General features: G+C 39.3%; 3 protein-coding genes across 6 annotated transcripts in view; 2 read left to right on the top strand and 1 right to left on the bottom strand.

The window, feature by feature from the left end:
- znf280d (zinc finger protein 280D) overlaps positions 1–551 on the top strand; it is a gene marked incomplete in the record, with an annotated part of 25,371 nt that extends 24,820 nt beyond the window's left edge. The window contains 1 exon segment of the mRNA XM_014335932.2: positions 1–551.
- A 477-nt stretch (positions 552–1,028) lies between these two features.
- On the top strand, positions 1,029–5,401 carry mns1 (meiosis-specific nuclear structural 1). The gene is made up of 10 exons (XM_042220512.1): positions 1,029–1,754; positions 1,873–2,082; positions 3,255–3,382; positions 3,501–3,603; positions 3,779–4,008; positions 4,159–4,375; positions 4,453–4,560; positions 4,706–4,963; positions 5,052–5,177; positions 5,261–5,401. Exons 1-10 carry the CDS (start codon positions 1,752–1,754, stop codon positions 5,369–5,371), a joined length of 1,494 nt encoding a protein of 497 aa, XP_042076446.1. The 5' UTR covers positions 1,029–1,751; the 3' UTR covers positions 5,372–5,401.
- Positions 5,402–5,462: 61 nt separating this feature from the next.
- Positions 5,463–12,197, bottom strand: tex9 (testis expressed 9). 4 transcript variants are annotated; one of them, XM_005929602.3, is made up of 12 exons: positions 12,091–12,197; positions 11,268–11,401; positions 10,890–10,953; positions 10,677–10,753; positions 10,503–10,548; positions 9,431–9,513; positions 9,149–9,300; positions 8,818–8,909; positions 8,439–8,612; positions 8,177–8,311; positions 5,842–5,976; positions 5,463–5,759 (listed from the first exon to the last, which is right to left on the bottom strand). In XM_005929602.3, exons 1-12 carry the CDS (start codon positions 12,136–12,138, stop codon positions 5,685–5,687), a joined length of 1,215 nt encoding a protein of 404 aa, XP_005929664.1. In that variant the 5' UTR covers positions 12,139–12,197; the 3' UTR covers positions 5,463–5,684. The 4 variants fall into 4 exon arrangements, with proteins under 4 accessions (XP_005929664.1, XP_042076448.1, XP_042076447.1 ...); XM_042220514.1 differs by lacking the exon at positions 11,268–11,401 and having other exon boundaries at positions 10,670–10,753; positions 12,091–12,180; XM_042220513.1 differs by lacking the exon at positions 11,268–11,401 and having other exon boundaries at positions 12,091–12,174.
- Positions 12,198–20,061: the final 7,864 nt, after the last annotated feature.

Raw genomic sequence — 20,061 nt, 5'->3', positions numbered from 1 at the left:
ACCTAAATTCTGCATGTAGTCCTCCTAAAAGTTTGCCTGCAAAAATATTGTAATTACTGAATGTTTAAGCAGCTTGGGCCCATCCATAGGTTTTCCTGGTGTTTTGTATTAATTAGGATAGGAGGAAGAGGATCAAGGAAGTGAGAGGCAGTCAAAGTGTTTTGGGGTTTTAATGTGTGGTTGCTACTATTGTGTATGTGCTTTTTATTTCCTTTCATTTTTTATTTGTAATGAACCTCAAAGCTGCTCCCTTTATATAGAGTCAGGTTGCTGTGCAGCAAGTGTAAAAATGTTAAAGTGATGTAGCACATATTTACCTTGATCACCTGCTGGTTTTAAGTAAGTTTATCAACACTAAGACATCTGATTTAAACCATTAGGAAAATACGTGGAATGTTTTTTTTGGGGGGGGGGGTTCCCTCCCCACATGGAAAGTGATCTCAGCTCTGAAAGGTTTGCGTTTTAAAGGTGAACATAACCTGAATATTTTAGCATTGAGTGAAAGATTAGGTAGATTTCACTGTGTTAACTGAGTTGACAGCTCCAGCTTATAAAATAAATACCTTTGGATTAGGTACTAGATGGGTTTTGATTTACAATTACTGGGGGGGGGGGATCGGGAAATATTTTTTACAATACTGTGTGTTTGTTTTACTTGGCTTGAAATGTCAGAAGGTTTGTTTAAAAAACAAAAAAACAAAAAAACGATCTTTCACTTGTACAGTACAGCAAGTTTGTAAATGCATCTATGTCTATTAAGGCGCTATAAATGTACCCCCATCCAACCGGTTTTTAATACATTCCTATAAAACTATGGTTCCCCTTAGAACACATTTTCCTCTGATCAACATTCTTGGCTTAGATCCAAGTGTTCCTCTTCTTTGTTATGTAAATAAATCTTTAATACAAGCCAGTTTGAGTGTGATTTGTTTGTTGGCCACATACACCTCTTTTAATCAAGGAAATATTTTGATCTTGAAGCTAGTGGTGAGATTTCTTTAGGAGGAAAACTAAAAAGACATACTTGGAAAAAACATTTGTAGTCACTTTGGTCAGACTTGTTACTATGAGCAGGGCTGGACTGAGACAAAAAATTGTCCCTGGCATTTATGGTTCTCATCTCTTCCTCACTTCTCTACAGCTAGTGCTTGCAGCAGCAGCCTCCTGTGGTAATGAGACCTCGCTACTAGTTGCTGTTGGTACTACCGTTCACAGTGTTCCGAGACCTAATCAAAAATTAATGAAACGAAATAAAAATATTAGAAGCTAAAATGGAAAAAGCAATGCATCTCCTAAAGCTAACCTCAGCTGAAAACAACTGAAAACTAAAACTCTAAACTGATAGCAAAAGTATTCCTATATCAAATATTAACGTGGAATCTATTGTTCTTTTCTTCTGACAATTTATTAGACACATTGTTAACACTGTGATAAACATTCACCTGCCTTCAGAAGTGCGTCAGTTATTCATGGCGTGTATCCTAGAAACAATCCTCCATCCTGAAACCGGTTTGAGTTTCCCGGGCCTGACGTCACTGCCAACGCTCACTCATTGGCCCAGTTTAGGAAGACCAAGCGTTCCCAGGACAACAAAACGCTAAACAACTGACCGAGGTAACCTGCGGCAGCTACTGACCCGCTCAGAAACACCGAGGATTAACATTCGCTTCAGTACATTCGAAGTTTTCTGCGTTAAAGAAAGTTAAAGGCTTGAGTTGAGAAAGCGGGAATCCAGGAGAAGAACCTCAAACATGGTAAATCCTAGAAGCGAATTTAACGTTAGCTTGGCTGCTAGTTCACGACCTCAAAGTTAACATAACGCCGGTTTCTGGTCACGTGTTTTCTCCTCCCGTGTTATTGTTGTGGACACAGAGTGGTAACAGGATGTACAGCCACCAGCAGAGGTTAATGGCTCAGCGGCGGGTCCAGGAGCAGCACCGGCAGCAGGAGGCCCAGCGGGTGGACAGAGAGCGGCAGGTCCAGGCCAGCCTGAGGGAGGAGGAGGGCTTCGAGAGGAGGAGGTATCTGCGACAGGTGCAGCAGGAGCTCAAGGAGAAGCAGATAGAGAGCGCACTGCTCAAGGTTTGTGTGTCTGTTTCGGGGGTGACAATTGACATTTAAGCACGCTCTATTCGGATTTATTTTTCTGAATATATTGGTTTTCACTTTTACAGGTGAGAGATGGATCCATTCTGAAATCTGGTGAAATTTTTAATCAGAAAAATCCTTTCAGCATAATAGCAAATACTTCAAATGAAAAACTAAATAAAATTCTTCTGGAATTAATTAAAATGTATGTAAAGTATCCAAATGAAACTAAATCAAGCAGTAGTTGTTTTTCCTTGCAGCATAAATAAAGTAATGGAATACATCTAGTATAAAGGCATAGAATAAGAGATTTTGAGACCATCTCCATTTACATATATAATCTTCTTCTTTCACTGTTCCCATCACCACAGTGGATCAACTCCTATCTCACCATAGCACCAACCCCCCCTCCTTAATTATAGCCATGAATTCCCCCTAAGATCTTCCTCTTTTCCTCCTTCTTAGCAGCTCCATCTTCAACATCCTTTGTCCAGTATATCCAATGTCCCTCCGCTGCACCTGTCCAGACCATCTCAGCCTCACCTATTGGAATTTGTCTCCAATTTCAGATCTAATATATTTTCCATTTCTGATTTTACATCAGACCAGTATCTTTGCAGCTAAACTCTTTACAGTCCAAAATAAGACATGCTTTTTAAAGTATTGACCAAGTCTTGATCGGATTAAGATGTGTGGAGTTTACTGTCCATGGATCCAAAATGTTAATTCAACTAAAAATGTTAATTTTAATGCCTTGTGACTTGATACTTCACCATACTGGAAGATTCAAAGGTTGTTCCCAGATTTCTGCTTGATTACTAGAAGAACTTGTTCTTTGAGTTTGTTTTTAGTATAGTTAATCCTTAAAAAGCCAATACTGACAGTGCTGACAGGAACAGTGCCTATTGGGCACAGACTCAAGCCCCTAGAGCATCAGGGGGCACTTTGTCTTATCCTTGAGTTTAAATTATATGATATTTACCCCTAGAAAGAAATACAGAACAAAAGATCACAGAGAGACAGCAGCACATGTTTGTGGCCAGGAGTTCTTTTGTTTCATAATCAATAACTGACTACAGATTTTAGATCCAAACTTTGAAAAAATATCCCTCTGACACTTTTCTCTTATCTGAGCTTTAAATGTGATAAATAAATGTGATTCGCAGGCAGAGGAGGATCGAGTTAACCGGGAAAAGCAGCTTGAACAGGAAGAGAGAATGGCCAGGGAGCTGGCCCGCATCAACCACGATAAGCAGAAAGAGGAGAAAATGAGGCAGTATATCAAAGAGAACAGGTACACACACACACTGACCTCGTTACCCTGACTTACTGGAGGCTCTGGGTCAGTAAACAAACACATTTGACATTTGTCACTTTCTGCCTGTTAAATATTTTCTCTGTGTATTTTTCAGCACGGAGCTTCGAGAGCTGGAGTTGAAGCTGAAATCTGCGTACCTGAACAAGGACAGAGCCGCACAGATTGCTGAGCAGGAGGCCATGAGGTTTGAGACAATGGTGAGTCCTGAGGGCAGACTTTCTTTGAATATAACAAATACTCTTGAAGTGTGGAAATTTTAACAGAAAACACCCAAAACTCTCCCCACCCAAAACTACTACTTTTGGGTAAGTACAAAGAATACAAAGGCTGCTCTGAAGTCTGTAGGTTGTATAAATATGATGTGTCTTTTAGCGGGAAGAGGCAGACTACGCTCGCAAGATGAGGAGCGACCGGGAGCGGGTAGCCGTTGAGCAGCAGAAGCTGCAGCAGAAGCGCCAGGAGGAGATGGTGCAGTATCAGAAAGAGCTGGAGCAGCAGCTCATGGAGAGGGAGCGCAGGAGACAGGAAGCGTATGAGGAATTCCTCAAAGAGAAGCTCATGGTGGACGAGATCGTCAGGAAGATTTACGAGGAGGATCAGACGTGAGTCGCTACTAATTCATAATCTCTTCATGGTTAGTTAAAAAAATACCTGCAAAAAACAATAGCAAGTGTCTCAGACAACAGCTTCCTTCTAAACGGGATGCAGAGGTAGCACAGGATGAGTGACTTTTTGAAATGTTTTCCTGAAAGGGAGCGGCAGCTGAAACTGGAGAAAGTCCGAGCCACTCAGCAGCATATCGAAGAGTTCAAGAGACAGCAGGCCGAGTGGAGGCGCATGGAGCGAGAAAGGATGGAGGCCGAGAACCGGCGCATCATGGAGTTTGCCATGCAGCAACAGCACATGGAGAAGGACAGGATAGCCAAGCTCAAAGAGAGAGAAGAGGCGAAGGAGCATCTTCATAAATTGGTGAAGACTCTCGGCTTCTTAACTCTTTGGTGACGACGCCGGAGTGCATCTGTAACTAACGTCTCTGTCCTCTGCAGCTCTGCGTGAAGATTGAGGAGGAGCGGCAACAGCGTGAAGAGATGGAGCGCGTTCGTCAGGAGCTTTATTTGGAAGAGCAAGAAGAGGCTAACAGGCAGAGAGAAATCGTAAGGAGCTTTACTCTGCCCAGCTTCCTTCCACAGGAAAAAGAGTGTTATGTTGCGATTCTGAATTGACTGTATGGTGTGAATGCTTGTCTGATTCTCTGTGTGACAGACTGGTGACACTCGCTCTTACTCTTTTGTGTAACAGGAGGAGATGGAGAAGAAAATCAGACAGAGGCTGATGATGCAACAGACCTTCCAGGAGCAGCTGGCTTTCAAAGAGATGCGGAGGCAGGCTGAGAAAGAGGAAGAGGAGGCCTTCAGGAAGATGATGATGGCCAAGTTCGCAGAGGACGACCGTATAGAGCAGATGAACGCCCAGAAACGACGCATGAAGCAGCTTGAACACAAACGTGAGGTGGAGAAACTAATAGAGGACAGAAGACGACAGCAGGAGGCCGACATGGTACAAATTACTCTCTTTGATCATTTTTTTTTTATTTTAATGTATACTTTTAATGATGTGCTTTGTGATATTTTGATTGCTCTTCCAGGAGCTGGAGGCTAAAGAGAGAGCGATTGAGGAGCAGAAAGAGGCGTTGCGGAGACAGATCGTTGAAGAAGAGAGGCAGAGGCTTCTGAAGCGTCATGCGACACAACTCCTTGGATACTTGCCTAAGGTGTGAGGCGGTACACAAGTCACAAATAATTTTATGCAGCTTCAGATCAAACACATGTATGACCGCTTGTGTTTTGTTTCCAGGGCTTGCTGCGGGAGGATGACCTGGAACACTTAGACGAAGACTTCAGAAAACACTTTAAAACACGTCAGGCTGATGCGTTCTCTGATGATGGCTGGGAGGCCAACGATTAGATGCTTCTCCTCCAATCTGCCACTAGAGGGCAGTGTAGAGTTACAGAAGTATAGATACAAGGGACCGATTCAGGGACATATTTTTATTAAGAGGTGCTGACAGGCACTGAGTTAACATCATTCCAAACAGACGTGGCAACTCAGTCTGCCAATGTTTAACTGAAGAGACAAACCAAATCTACTTATCATTTTTTCTGACAATGTTCTGAGAGACAACGGAGGCCTACAACACAAAGAAGTATCCTAAAATAACAGTGACCACTGTTAAGCTTTTTAGCTTTTAAAAAATAGAAGTGGAGACATTCAGTGGTTATTACTTCCCCCAGTCTAGAGCCTTCATGAATTCTTCTTCTGTGAAGCTCAGCAGCTTAGCAGCTTCAAAATGCATCTGCACACACACAAAAAAAAAACCCCTTAAGATTAAAAACTAAGCACAGTATCCACTAACAGAGTAACATGATGACTCGTACCTTTTGCCTTTTGAGAATGTCGATTAGCTTCAGTTGTTTCTTGAAGGCCATGATGAGTTCGGCTTTCTGCTTTTTTAGCATTTTGTTTTCAGCCAGCAAATTTTCTTTACTCTGATGTTCCTCAGTTATTTTGTCCTTATTTATAAAAGAAGGCAAAAAGCAGAAATTAGTGCAGGCTCAGCAGGACCTCACCTTGTTTGTGCAATCGGAAGTTGTCAGAGCAGATATTTTAGTGTGCGGCTTAAAATTCAGTTCTATGTACATGTGAAAGATCTTCAAAATAAGATGTTGGTGTGAGGGACATAATAGCATTACCTTAACTCATATTTTTTCTCTGTATCTTTAACTACACCTATGAATTCATGTCTATAAAAGTTTTTCTGCTATGCCTCTTTAATTAGAATAGCTGATATACAAATAAATATAAGACACTTTGTGGCTGTTGTGTCTCTATAACAAGATTTAATGATTACATATTGGAATTTTGTTTTTGTTATTGGTTTTAAACCTCTGTATTTTAAACGAATGTTTTATTTTGATGGTAGTGTTTATACCTGCAATGGAAGTCTGCTTTTTAATAGGACTGGACTGGAAAAAAAAATCTGTCCTGGCATTTTTGATCCAGGCGGCCCAACATGACCACTCGAAAAAACAAAAATCATTATATATCCTGCATACACATTATATATATATATTCCATTTTACTTGATTATAGATATTGAAGCAGATAATATAAGACTATAAAACAATAATTAGACCCAAAACTAAAATCATAAACACTGATCTCAATCACTGTCAGAGCGACGTTAGGGGCTTCTCTCTTTTCCCATTTGTCTCTTACCCTGAACAAACAGCCCTTTTTATACCTACTGCTTCATTGAAATGGTCATCCAGATAGAAATGTACAGACACGCAAGTCATATAAGACCAACTCAGTATAGTTGGTGACTTGCAGAGTACACATCACAAGTTTGCAGCATGCAAATGGCATGCAAAATTAAGAAGAGTTATAAAAAGCAAAGCTCTGGATAATTTCTTTGAGGACATAAAACAGCACAGCAATATGGATGACCCTCTTTCTGAGGAGGAGGATAATATAGATTATCAACCAGAGGACAAAGACAGATCTGATGAGGTCACAGGTGCGAACCTGCTCGTGTTTTGATTTGTTCATGCCATTGTCACTAAAAAAAAGTCATCATGGCTATCACAGCCCTTGAAGGAAAAAAAGTCCACAGTGACATTTGGAATGACACTGATGAGGAATACCTGAATGCTTATAATGGTGCCCTTCTTGCTGCAGTGTACAGATGAAGCAGCGAGACCAAGCATCGACAGGCAGAACTATTTTTCAGGCAACAATGTTGCTTCAGACCTTTATAGTCCTTAGATTTTACAGCAGACATACTAGAGCAACATCTGATATACTTGCTCCCATCAAGGATGTATAGGAGAGATGGGTGCAGCTCCTTCCACTGAGGTTCAACCCAGGGCCACAGGTGACCGCTAAAGAATATTTTGTTCCTTTCCATATAAAAGTGTTACTATAGGCAATAACACTTCTCAGTAATAGTAGGTAATATAACCTTTTTTTTTCTAAATTCTCTTGAGGTTTGATTTACAATTTTTTTTAGATAGAAACAAAAGGTATGCTGAGGAGAGAAAGGACCTGAAAGGCCATGCCAAAAAAATTAAAACCAATATTGTCAGACATAAGGCAGCCTAACAAGGTAACTGATAGGCAACAAACACACTGGATGATTAAACACCGTTCTGAGGCTATTTTCTTTGGCTGATTTAAGACACGGGTCAAAACTGACCTGTTAACTTTAGAGATAGTTACAGAAGCTATCACAAGATGAAGGTTAAAGTAGCGTTATTCAGTACAGACACTGGAAAATCACCACTGTCACTCCATAGACCTGTACACAAAGCAAATTGGTAAGAGAGTTGTTTTATATTGAATTGAATTCATACAAATCCTCCCTTTATTATGCAGACTCAGAGCAGAGCCCTCAGATAAGATGAAGCGGTAAAAAATGTCAGCAGCCTCCACCTGTAAAACTATTACTGTCTTGGGCTGTTGTCTCATTGTTCCCTTTCTAGTGCATCTGCTGTTCATTTTATTAACACCAAAGCAGCTGAAACTGATTAACAACCCCCTCTGCTACTTAACTGACCATATCAATATCCCACAAGTTTAACTGACTTGATGCTGTACTCTGATTAAAAAGTATTCCTTTAATTTCTTTGACTTGTGTGTATTTCTGATATAAAGACAAACATAGAAAACACAGACATGTTTATACAGGAATCTTTGTTTTAATGCTGTTACCTTTTTCTCCTGTTTCATTTTGTTCAATTGAGTCTTCAGCCTCTCCACCTCCTCTAGAGCTCGGTTCAGGCGGACCTCTACCGTGCTGTGGACAGCTGCTGCTTGTTTGTGGGATCTATTCAGATTTTCTACCTCCTACACAGAGCACAAAAACAGGTGACACACAACAGCAGCTCAGATGTATTATGCTGTCCAGTTTTACTGCTTGTTTTAAAGAAATTGTTGCAGTAGTAATTTGCTCTGAGCTGTTGGCGACACACACCTTGCTCAAACCAGACACTTCCAGTTGAAGTCCATCACATTTTTTGTTGGACTCTGCAGCTAAAGCTCGGTGCTTCTCGATTTGTGTCTGCTGAATGCTCACAGTCTTCTGCAGCCGGGCTCGATCCTCCTCCAGCTCCTTAATCTTTGCGCTAAGCTTTGTGTTTTCATCATCCTGCAGAGACATAAGTTCAGACACTTCAGTCTGGCCAGTAGAAAAAACAATCCAGATACAATAATACATCCATGCTGTGTTAAACAATCTAAGGATCAGGACAAATAACCCTATATATTTTACCAAAGTAACTTTTGTTTCTCTAATGTAAGGCATCAGCAGCAACATTTCTGTTTATAGTTGTATATATAAATATTTACATTACCTTCTTGTAATATTCACATGAGATCTGGTCCAGTTCCTCTTGCATAATCCGGAGTTTTGCCTTCAGGACTCGTATTTGAGCTTCTGAAACTCCTTAAGAGACAACAATCAGATTTATATGCTTGTAAAAAAAATCTATATAAGCATATGAAACTTATCACATGAATTAATTAATCTCAAAGCTCCAGTTTGGCCTTCATTTGGGATTCTCAAGGGGCAAAAATCATCTGACAGAAAAAAGCCTATTCGTGGAAAACTATACATGTTATTTAGTCGTTGTTCCCAATGAATAAAAATGTGGTTTATTATTTTTTAAGTGAAATAAGCATTACCTGATCCTACATTGTCTCCAAAGTTAGGTATTTCATCCACAGCATTTTCATGAACTACAGCATTGTTCATTTTCTCCTCCATGCTGTGAATTGTCTTTGCCAAGAATAAATTAGCAGAATCTTCTACAGCTTCAAAATCATCCTCTGAGCTCCTGAAACAATCAAGCACAATTTCTTGAAAACCTGTAAACTGTGATTCCTCCTGGAGAATAAATCTCGCAAAAGATTTATGAGCAGAAAGGCTTGAAATGGATTTAGAAATTATATACAAATAAAACTCACCCAGTTTTAAAGTGGGGATCTTTCACTTGTTTTCCACTCAGCATATTTTGTGATCTTGATGCAACAATTCTTTTGGTCGCCTCCTAAAAAAGAATTACACAAAAATACTGAAGTGACCTTAAAGAACTTACAGCACCTTGTTACCCCAACAGGACACTTCTAAGGTGACCCTGAGAGGTCAAAAACACTGCAACTTAAGAAAACACCAGCAAATAGAAAAATGTGCCACAAAAGCTAAAAAAGCAAATTCACAAAAGAAGTGTATCTGAAGAGACGATAAAGTAATGGAACAGCTGCAGAAGTGCTGGAAACCAAAACATCTGGAGGATTGCACTGAGACATACTTCAAAGAAATGGAGGATTATGTTTTGTGTCGTGGGGTTTCAACAAGATTCATATAATGCTGTTCATCAATGTTTGCTTTTAGCTTTTTACTATTATCTTATCACTTCTGCTGCTGTTCTTTACTTGTTCATCCATGATGTTACTGTGTGTTTGACCTCTCAGGGCCGCCGTACACTTCACTCACAGATTGCTTACTTGTTGTTTCCAAGGTATAAAAAAAATAGAAAAGAAAGAAAAAAAAAGTGGAATGGGAGGCAGCGCTTTTAGTTATCATGCCCCTCTCTTGTGGAACCAGCTCCCAGTTTGAGTCCAGCTGACAGTCTCTCTACTTTTGAGATTGGCCTTAAAACCTTACTTTTGAATAAAGCTAATTGGGCTGGCTCACATGAACCTGAAGCCTCCCTATGCTAAGCTGTTAAGAGCTTTGGTTGAGGGGCGTTTTCTAAGATGCCCAAGCAGTTTTCTTCACTCCCCACTGGCTGCTCCTCCGTGAGGTCTATTCCTGTTAAAAGGGAGTTTTTCCTTACCACAGTAGACAAGTGCTGCTCATATGAGATCATCTGATTGATGGGGTTTCTCTTTAATAGTACTGGGCCTTTTTTCTTCTTTAAATACCAATATAAAAAACCTTGTTTTCAACTTCTGCTAAAAAAAATAAAACTGAACAGAGCTGATAACGTCCACAACAATAATACAAACTGCTGAGCAAAATGCATGAGATACAGACCTTCACACCAGACTGCTGCACAGCACATTTGTGAGTCTTTGTTATCCTGCAAGTGAAAAGTTAAACAGAGAGATGCAAATGTACATGAATATAAAAAAATATCTTTCTTTTCAAGGTGGTTTTGCTAAAATGATATATCCGAATGATCAGAGATAAGGAAATCAAACCTTTTACCTGGACGTCTCTTCTTCTTCAGTGTCTGTGAGCAGGACATTGGATAAAGGCTTTGAAAGAACTTCACTTTGTTCTCTCTAAAATAAACACAGAGTTTTGACTTTAAAGTAAGCATGCTCCCTTCTTAACTTCTTTCATCTGACTTTTTTAGTGCTACTGCGCTCACAAATTTTTTTCTTCCAATTATTGAATGCAAACCTGTTAATAACTTACCATAAGTTGCTCAGCCTGTCTAACTAAATCTGCTGTTTTGGCTTCCAGCTCTGCATTAAGGAGTCTGTTGGAAATAAAATAATGAATAAGCAGATTTATATAAACAACTTTCAACAAGTTGAAATTTAGTGCTGCAGGATTGTTGGTGATACAAGTGGGTCACTCTATCTGGAGTTACTTTTTATTATTATAGGTAACCAGTACTGGTCAGTGCCCTAAAGAACTACTGATTAAACAAGTGCAAGAAATAGTCCACATATAACTTATTCTGACAGAAATGAGCAACTTAGACTAAAATGCAATGTTAAAATTATCAGAAGGGTTAGTGCAATTACTATATACAAAAATAAAGCAAGCAGGTGTGAGAACAACTCCTACTTATACTCTTCTTCTTTGGCTAAAAGTTCATCTGTGTGCTTCTTTGCCTGACCAGAAGCAGATTTTGACTGTCCCCTTATTTCAACTCTTTTGGACCTTTCAGCCTTACTGGTAGAGGATGGACGTTTCTTGACCTAAGCATCAACATAAAATGACATAACAGGAGAGTTATCAACAGCTATGGAAAAAAAGTTTTCCTTTGACTTATTATTTTAACATAACTCAAATTTCAAGCTATTTTCTCAGCTTTGAGTTATTTTCTCAGAAGTTTCAGTTAGTGAGTCGAAATAATGTTTTATCAGTGGCACAAACAAGCATCCATACAAAACCCTTTGAAGGACAAATTTCACTTTCCATCTGATACAACAATACCAGCATTTATTTGTTAGATTTATACTCGTTAAGCTCTTATATTCTACTTTTTTCTATTTAACTATTTTCCACCTTTTGTACGTGTTTTTGCTAGTTTACCTGCTTTGTTCTGTACTTAGCTGTTCTAATTTCTTTTTATAAGTGCTGCATTATTTTATATTATCACTATCAGAGGTCATCCAGTTCACTAGAACATGGCTATGCCATATTATAAGGCTCTTTTTTGTAACTTTGATGTGCAACAGTAAGAATGAGACTGTGATGTTATGTTTTGGTGTTTTTTGTTTTGTTTTTTTGTATGTATTTTTTTGCTTTGTCAGTGCTCCTGTTGGCGGAAGCAGAAACGGTTGCCATAGTTACTTCAGTTAGTAAAACATTTTGGTGAGGCACAACTAAAAAGCTCAGCTTAATGGTCTGAGAGACATTAACATGAAAAAGTAATGTTACAAACCTGCGAAATGAAGGGCTGGACCTTTTTATCAGCACTTCTTGCCGCCATCGTGTCGCAGACCGAAACGACGCGTTAATGGTTGCATAGCAACAGCTGGTACACCGCGGGCACAGTACGGCAACCCATGAAAGACAATTACGGAGATTTTTAGACGATTACAGCAAGTCATTGTTTATCGACGTTGTGCTAAAATACTAAAAATAATGTTTAAAAAAGGGGTACTCGGATAGTTGTTGAGTTATTTGTTATATAAAAAACATTTACTCACACTTAATATTCATTTTAATACACATAAAGGAAACCTAGTCATATGTTAACATTTTATTTCATGCAGACTCAATGTGATTACATCAGAGGGTGAATGACAGAATACGGTCCGTGTCTTTGTAATAACTAAGTACATAGAAGCAATATTTTGGCCCAGAGGCTTCCCTTGAAGACAGAACTGGTTAGATAGCCACCAACCACACCTAACTCAAAAGTCATTCTGCACTCTGCAATGTCTTTTGCAGTGTTGTCAACTCTTCAGTAAGGATAATCGGTGTCCTAAAAGTCGCTAGAAGTAGCTAAATGACGTCATCGCCCAATTTGCATAATTGGTCCTGCCTATGTAATTGTAACAGACGCTGTAGGAGAGAAATAACATCGTGGAAGAGACGGAGTGATTTAAAAAAACAAAACAAAAAAAAAAACAGCCTAAAAGCATTTGAAATATATTTAGAACTACAAATTATTTTTTTCTTTTCTCTTGTTACTGTTTTCAATAATTCCAACCCTCCTCCTTTATCCGGACTTTGGACCGGCAAAAGTGACCCGAAATAGGCACTCTGGCGGAGTTACTTTTTTTGGTGTGTGTGTGTGTGTGTCTTTTTAAGTTGTATTAAACCTTGTCATCCACAAAAAGTAACAGTAAAAGAAGAACATTTTTAACCATTAACAATCAAAATGGACATAGCAAGCCTCACCAGACAGCTTCAGTCGAAATCGGATGTACAAGATGGAGTTATGGCTCTGCAAGGACATCCGATTTCTAAGTTTGCAATGATTGGGCTGATGTATTTCACTGCATTGATTTAAGAATCAGTAGTTCAACAGTAAAAAAAATTAGTGTAAATGTAACAGAATTGTTTATACTTGTAACTTCAAAATAAAAAGCTTACAGTTGCTATTAACAGTAATGTATTACCCTGTAATTAATAATATTTTTATACATTTTACGCATTAACCCTCTGGTCTCTATCCTGGCCATTTGTGGCCACTTCTTTCTCTTTTTTTTTTTTGTTGACCATTTTTGCTGTGTTTATGCCAATGGAATGAAAGGGTCTAGTTTTTTTCAGCTTTAATAATTTTCAGCTTCTTAAATTCATCAAAAATATATACACTGAACATTGTTCCTCTTGCCTCGATCATGGAAACCTTTGGCCACCCGAAACCCATTATTATGAAATTTTAAAATTCCTTGTTATTGACAGTGCTAAATCATGCAATTTCATCATTTACCCATTTTTGGCCAACAACCAATTTCATGTAATATTCTTAGTTTCAGGCAGGGGTCTTTCTGTGTGGAGTTTGCATGTTCTCCCCGTGTTTGCGTGGGTTCCCTCCGGGTACTCCGGCTTCCTCCCACCGTCCAAAGACATGTAGCTTGTGGGGATAGGTTAATTGGAAAATCCAAATTGCCACTAGGTGTGAATGTGCGAGTGAATGTGAGTGCGAATGGTTGTCTGTCCCTGTGTGTTGGCCCTGCGACAGACTGGCGACCTGTCCAGGGTGTACCCCGCCTCTCGCCCTATGACAGCTGGGATAGGCTCCAGCGCCTCCCGCGACCCTGAAAAGGATAAGCGGAAGCGAATGGATGGATGGATGGATTCTTAGTTTCATATAGGGGCTTTTGATGACTTACTACACTGCAATGGACCAATAGAATGACACAGGTTTGATCTTAAGGATCTAATAGTTTGTACATGACATTACAATTTGCAAGATACACTGGAATATATTATGACGCATCAAATATTACACAGGCTGCAGTGAATTTCTGTTGATGCAGGTTATTGACCTTTGAGTTTCCCAGTCAAACTTAGCTTTGAAGCACATGCTAAAAACACTTTTACTCTTGTACATTTCATAACAAGATACCATAGCCAAATTTTTAACTCTCCAAAAAAAAAAATAAAGAAAAAAAAAATTTCAAAGCTGCAGCTGTAGCACATACAGTAACAAACACTGCTAGTAAATGTGTCCTTTATGCAGGTGCAGAAAGTGCTACTGCTGTAAGTAAGCCTAACAGCTTCCAGATCACTTATTTTTCTAGAAAGATGGCAAGAAGGCCATTGCTGCTCATTTCTACAATCTCCCAGATGTCTTGGAATACAATGCCTTTTTCCCATGAAAACCACTTCACAGTAGTAGGAGTCCTCTAAAACCTACAAATGAAGAGTGATCCTGGAAGAAATGGGGAGCACACTAGTGACCTCAACAATTGCAAGACAGCCTTGTCCCTGATGCTCAACTGAAAAAAATAGAAAGTTTCATCAATTATATGGTGAAAAAAATTAGACCTTTATCCCCTTTTTTCTGAAAGGTTACTGGTAAATGGCCTGCATTTGTATAGCGCTTTTCTAGTCCCTAAGGACCCCAAAGCGCTTCACACTACATTCAGTCATTCACCCCTTCACACACACATTCACACACTGGTGATGGTAATATATAATCTACCTGGAATTTAAAGGAAAAAAAATGAATTTAGATAAATGTCTGGTTTTAGTGACAAGGACTGGTGCTAATTTAAAGACTCAAGTTGGTCAAAGTAGAAAAATGTTTTAATATATCTAAATTTTATAGCATTTTGTGAAGGTAAACAAAAGGTGGCCATTTTTGGCAACAAACAAGCTGAGAGGGAGTTTTGTCTATTTTGCTCTCCTTGCACAAAAATAACTGCATAATAATCAATGTGATGTTAATGACAGCTGGGATAGGCTCCAGCGCCCCTGTTATGCAGAAACTGACACTTTTTGCCACAAAAAAGCTGAAGGGATAGTGATTTCTTTTTAAAAAAAAAAAACAGGATTGAAAAACACTTTATTTCTCAGCAGCATCAATAGTAACAAAAACACAATTTAGTTTTCACTCTCAAAGTCGATTGTTCTTATCTATTTTAAGTAGATTCTATATTTTTAAAACCTTTTATTCCAAAATATTGCAATACAGGATACGTTTTATTCAAACAAGAACTTTATTGAACAAACAATGAGTATAAAACATACAAGCGGATGAAGTATACAAGAGAATAGAACATGAATACAAATAAACAGGGTAAAAAAAATAAAATAGTTATATAAACACTAGGGGTGCAACGATACACAAAATTCATGGTTCGGTTCAATACTTTGGTGTCACAGTTTCGATATTTTGTTTGATACAAAAAAATGTTCATGCCTTTTTAATTTGTCATTTATTAAAATTATAAAAATATATTTTAACTCAAAAGTACAGTTTTTAAATTTAATGTTGCTGAAACAACAAAATAATTTTTAAAAAAATAAATCCATCTGATCAAGAAATCACTCATCTTTGGCAAAGAGAGTTTATTACAGAGAAATGGCTGTAGCTCAGGTGGCAGAGCAGGTCAGCCACTAATCAGAAGGTCGGTGGTTCGATCCCAGGCTGCCTCCTGGCTGCATGCCAAATATCCTCGGGCAAGATACTAACCCCGTGTTTGCCTACTGGTGGTGGTCAGAGGGCCCGGTGGCGCCAGTGTCCGGCAGCCTCGCCTCTGTCAGTGCGCCCCAGGGCAGCTGTGGCTACAATAGCTTGCCATCGCCAGTGTCCCTAAGACATTTTTATCATGCAGACACTGCATGTAATTATATATATTGTGGTGAACCACCAGGTGGCTCCACTCACACCCATGGTTAAGGGAAGTGTTGGGGTGGAGTTTTGGCGCTTTTTGTATGTGGAGTTGTTGTGAAGCCATTAATAAAGAAGTTGGAGTGAGACATATTGAGACCCTCCTGTCGTCTTTACATACCTCCACAATATGACGTTTTCATGTCCAAATGACAATTCAAATGAAAAATAATATAGATACATCAGTAACTGTGTAGTTATTCAGACAGGTTTAGGCAAGAACATGAAAGACTATCCCACCTGTTAAATAATCCAGTAGCCAAATAATAATTAGACACGGACCAATCCGATATTTCGTATCGGTCTGATACTGACCTAAATTACTGGATCAGATATAGGAGAGAAATAAAAATTGTAATCCGATCCATTAAATATCACAAAAGCACCTCACAAAACTTGCAAAATGGCATAACCCAGCTCATAACCTTAGCACGTCGGAGCAGTATGTGTCACGTGATAGAGCGGCTGTGCGAGACCTGTCGGCGGTCTGGTTGAGCATTTGGAGCCTCGCTACCAAACTGGCATTTCATCTCAGAGAAAGTTAACCCAGAGAGAAGTAAAGCAAGTGCGTAAGTTCTCTGAATGTTTGTAAAGCATTCCCACATTAAGCTTAACAACCGATATATGGAGCGACTGCCTCTCTCCCTCCCTCTCCTGTTGCTACTTTAATCATGAAATAGATCAATGATCAGCTTTTCTGTCGCGACTCCCGTCTCTCTTGTTTGTTTATCACCCACTTTGCACCAGAAAGAGGAAACCAGCGGATAAACAACAGCAGCACGTTTAAGCTTGATAAGCTGTTGTCAGAATTTATTTAATATTACTTTCTACACCAAGATCGTTTTCTACGTAGCTGACGGCTGGTAACTGTCCAGGGGCGGGTCTAGCAATGTTTTGCCAGGGGGCCAGGTAGGGCATTGACAGGGAAAGGGGGGGGCACAAAGACATACTTTTCTTTCTAATTGTCATGTCTAGCTTTTAACAAATAATTATCTGAATCTTACAACCAACGTTTTCATCTGATGTAAAATGTATAGAAATGTATATAGGAACTATTAAGTCTAATATATAAACTAGTATAGTACTTTTTCCTTTGGGAAGGTACCGTTTGTGCAGTCTGCATTTCTGTTGAAGAAAGAAGTTGAATCTGTTTAATTATTGTAGAAAAAGAAGTGATTTCTGTGGGGTTTTTTTTTTTATAAACACACGTGCATTAAATTAAAGTCGATTACGTCAATTAAGCATTATGCGGTGGAGGGTAGGGGCTGGTTCCCTACTTTTTTCTTTTTGCTGTGAGTTGGCAACCCTATTACACTGAACAACATATAAACACAACACTTTAGTTTTTGCTCCCATTTTTCATGAGATGAACTCAAACATCTGAAAGATTTTCTACATACACAAAAGACCCATGACTCTCAAATATTGTTCACAAATCTGTCTACATCTGTGTTAGTGAGCATTTCTCCTTTACCGAGATAATCCATCCCACCGCACAGGTGTGGCATATCAAGGGGCTGATTAGACAGCATGAATATTGCACAGGTGTGCCTTAGACTGCCCACAATAAAAGGCCACTCTGAAATGTTCACAGTTTTGCTTTATGGGGGGGTAGAAAACCAGTCAGGTTGTAGATTGTGGCATGTGCAATGTTGGTCCACTCCTCTTCAATAGCTGTGAGAAGTTGCTGAATATTGGCAGGAACTGGAATACGCTGTCCTATATGCCGATCCAGAGCATCCCAAACATGCTCAATGGGTGACATGTTTGGTGAGTATGCTGGCCATGCAAGAACTGGGATGTTTTCAGCTTCCAGGAATTGTGTACAGATCCTTGCAATATGGGGCCGTGCATTATCATGCTGCAACGTGAGGTGATGGTCGTGGATGAATGGCACAACAATGGGCCTCAGGATCTCATCACGGTACCTCTGTGCATTCGAAATGCCATCAATAAAATGCACTTGTGTTCGTTGTCCATAACATACGCCTGCCCATACCAGAACCCCACCGCCACCATGGGCCACTCGATCCACAACGTTGACATCAGCAAACTGCTCACCCACACAACGCCACACACGCTGTCTGCCATCTGCCCTAAACAGTAAAAACTGGGACTGTGAACAGAACGCCTCTTCAATGTGCCAAACGCCATCGAATGTGCGCGTTTGCCCACTCAAGTCGGTTACAACGACGAACTGCAGTCAGGTCCAGACCCCGATGAGGGCGACGAGCATGCAGATGAGCTTCCCTGAGACGGTTTCTGACAGTTTGTGCTGAAATTCTTTGGTTATGCCAACCGATTGTTGCTGCAGCTGTCCGGGTGGCTGGTCTCAGGCGATCCTGGAGGTGAACATGCTGGATGTGAAGGTCCTGGGCTGGTGTGGTTACATGTGGTTTGCAATTGTGAGGCCAGTTGGATGTACTGCCAAATTCTCTGAAACACCTTTGGAGACAGCTTATGGTAGAGAAATGAACATTCATTTCACGCGCAACAGCTCTGGTAGACAGTCCTGCAGTCAGCATGCCAATTGCACGCTCCCTCAAAGGTTGCGACATCTGTGGCATTGTGCTGTTTGATGAAACTGCACATTTCAGTTTCATCAAAAAACAGGCACACCTGTGCAATATTCATGCTGTCTAATCAGCCCCTTGATATGCCACACCTGTGCGGTGGGATGGATTATCTCAGCAAAGGAGAAATGCTCACTAACACAGATGTAGACAGATTTGTGAACAATATTTGAGAGTCATGGGTCTTTTGTGTATGTAGAACATTTTTCAGATGTTTGAGTTCATCTCATGAAAAATGGGAGCAAAAACAAAAGTGTTGCGTTCATATTTTTGTTCAGTGTAGTTAGGTTGCTTAATATTTCCACTAAGTACTCTTTAAAATACAAGAATAGGGAGAATGGTGTAGGTTTAACTTTATTCGACTGATCAGTGTTGCTGAACTATGAAATATTTTGGGTGCAGTGTATTTTTTGCATACAGGTATAACAGAATAGCTTTATTTTTGTTTTTTTTGTTTTTTTTTATAAACTTGAGTATGAACTTATACAAAATGCAGCAAAATATTTAAAAAAAAATGTTTTATTGATTACAAAATGTGCTATATCGGATTTATATCTGTATCGGCAGATATCCAAATTTATGATATCGTATCAGTATCGGACATAAAAAAGTTATATGTGCCATCTCTTTTCATTATAATAATAACATAGAAATGTAAATCACATGGACTTATTTTAGATCAGGGATACAGTGTGGGGATGACAAATTAACCTGACAAGCTTTTTGCAGCAGCAGCTCTCTACAGTTAAACCTTTTATCACCTTTTGTGACTAAGAGTTTTATGAGTTTGTGAGCACTCGCCTTGATTATTGTAATGCACTTTATGTCGGTATTAATCAGGTCTCAATATCACACTTACGAATGGTCCAGAATGCTGCTCTTCGTCTGCTGACAAGGACAAGCAAACATGAGCATATTACTCCTGTTTGTGCTTCTTCACATTCGTTGTCTGTCCATTTTAAATTTTATTGTTTGCTTTTAAAGTTTTAAGTGGCTTGGCTCCCACTGACTTGGCATACTTTGTACAAATACACAAAGGTCTCTCCGATGAGCTGAACAGTCACTCCTTGCTGTCCCCACATCAAAACTGGAACAAGGAAATGAGTTGTCACAACTTCAGGTTTTTAACACCTTTCAACACCTTTTCTCCAGGGCACTTTAGGAGAAGTACCAGAGTTAGCTTCAAGTCAGTTTTAGCCAGCTGTTTTGTTCACTTTTTAATCTTTCTTATTTATTGTCCATTTTATTTCTAGTTTTCCATGTTTTACTGTTATATTAAACAAAAAGGAATATTAAATATGGCTTTGTGTTTTATCTGTCTTTTAACTGAAAAGTAACTATGTTTTTTGTTACCTTTCTGTATATCAAGGTTCAAAGTCATTTACCCCTCCTAGAGCAAAATAAAATCTGTAGAGGATTTGTTATAATTCTTGTTTTTAATAATAATACTATCCTATTACAACTGCTACTGTTAATAAAGACAATAATG

Source organism: Haplochromis burtoni, unplaced genomic scaffold, assembly GCF_018398535.1.
Source record: "Haplochromis burtoni strain Fernald_Lab_line unplaced genomic scaffold, NCSU_Asbu1 Contig_50, whole genome shotgun sequence".
In the NCBI taxonomy this organism is placed as follows: domain Eukaryota; kingdom Metazoa; phylum Chordata; class Actinopteri; order Cichliformes; family Cichlidae; genus Haplochromis; species Haplochromis burtoni.
The sequence above is the reverse complement of the archived record's forward strand: the minus strand, read 5'-3'. Positions and strand labels throughout refer to the sequence as shown.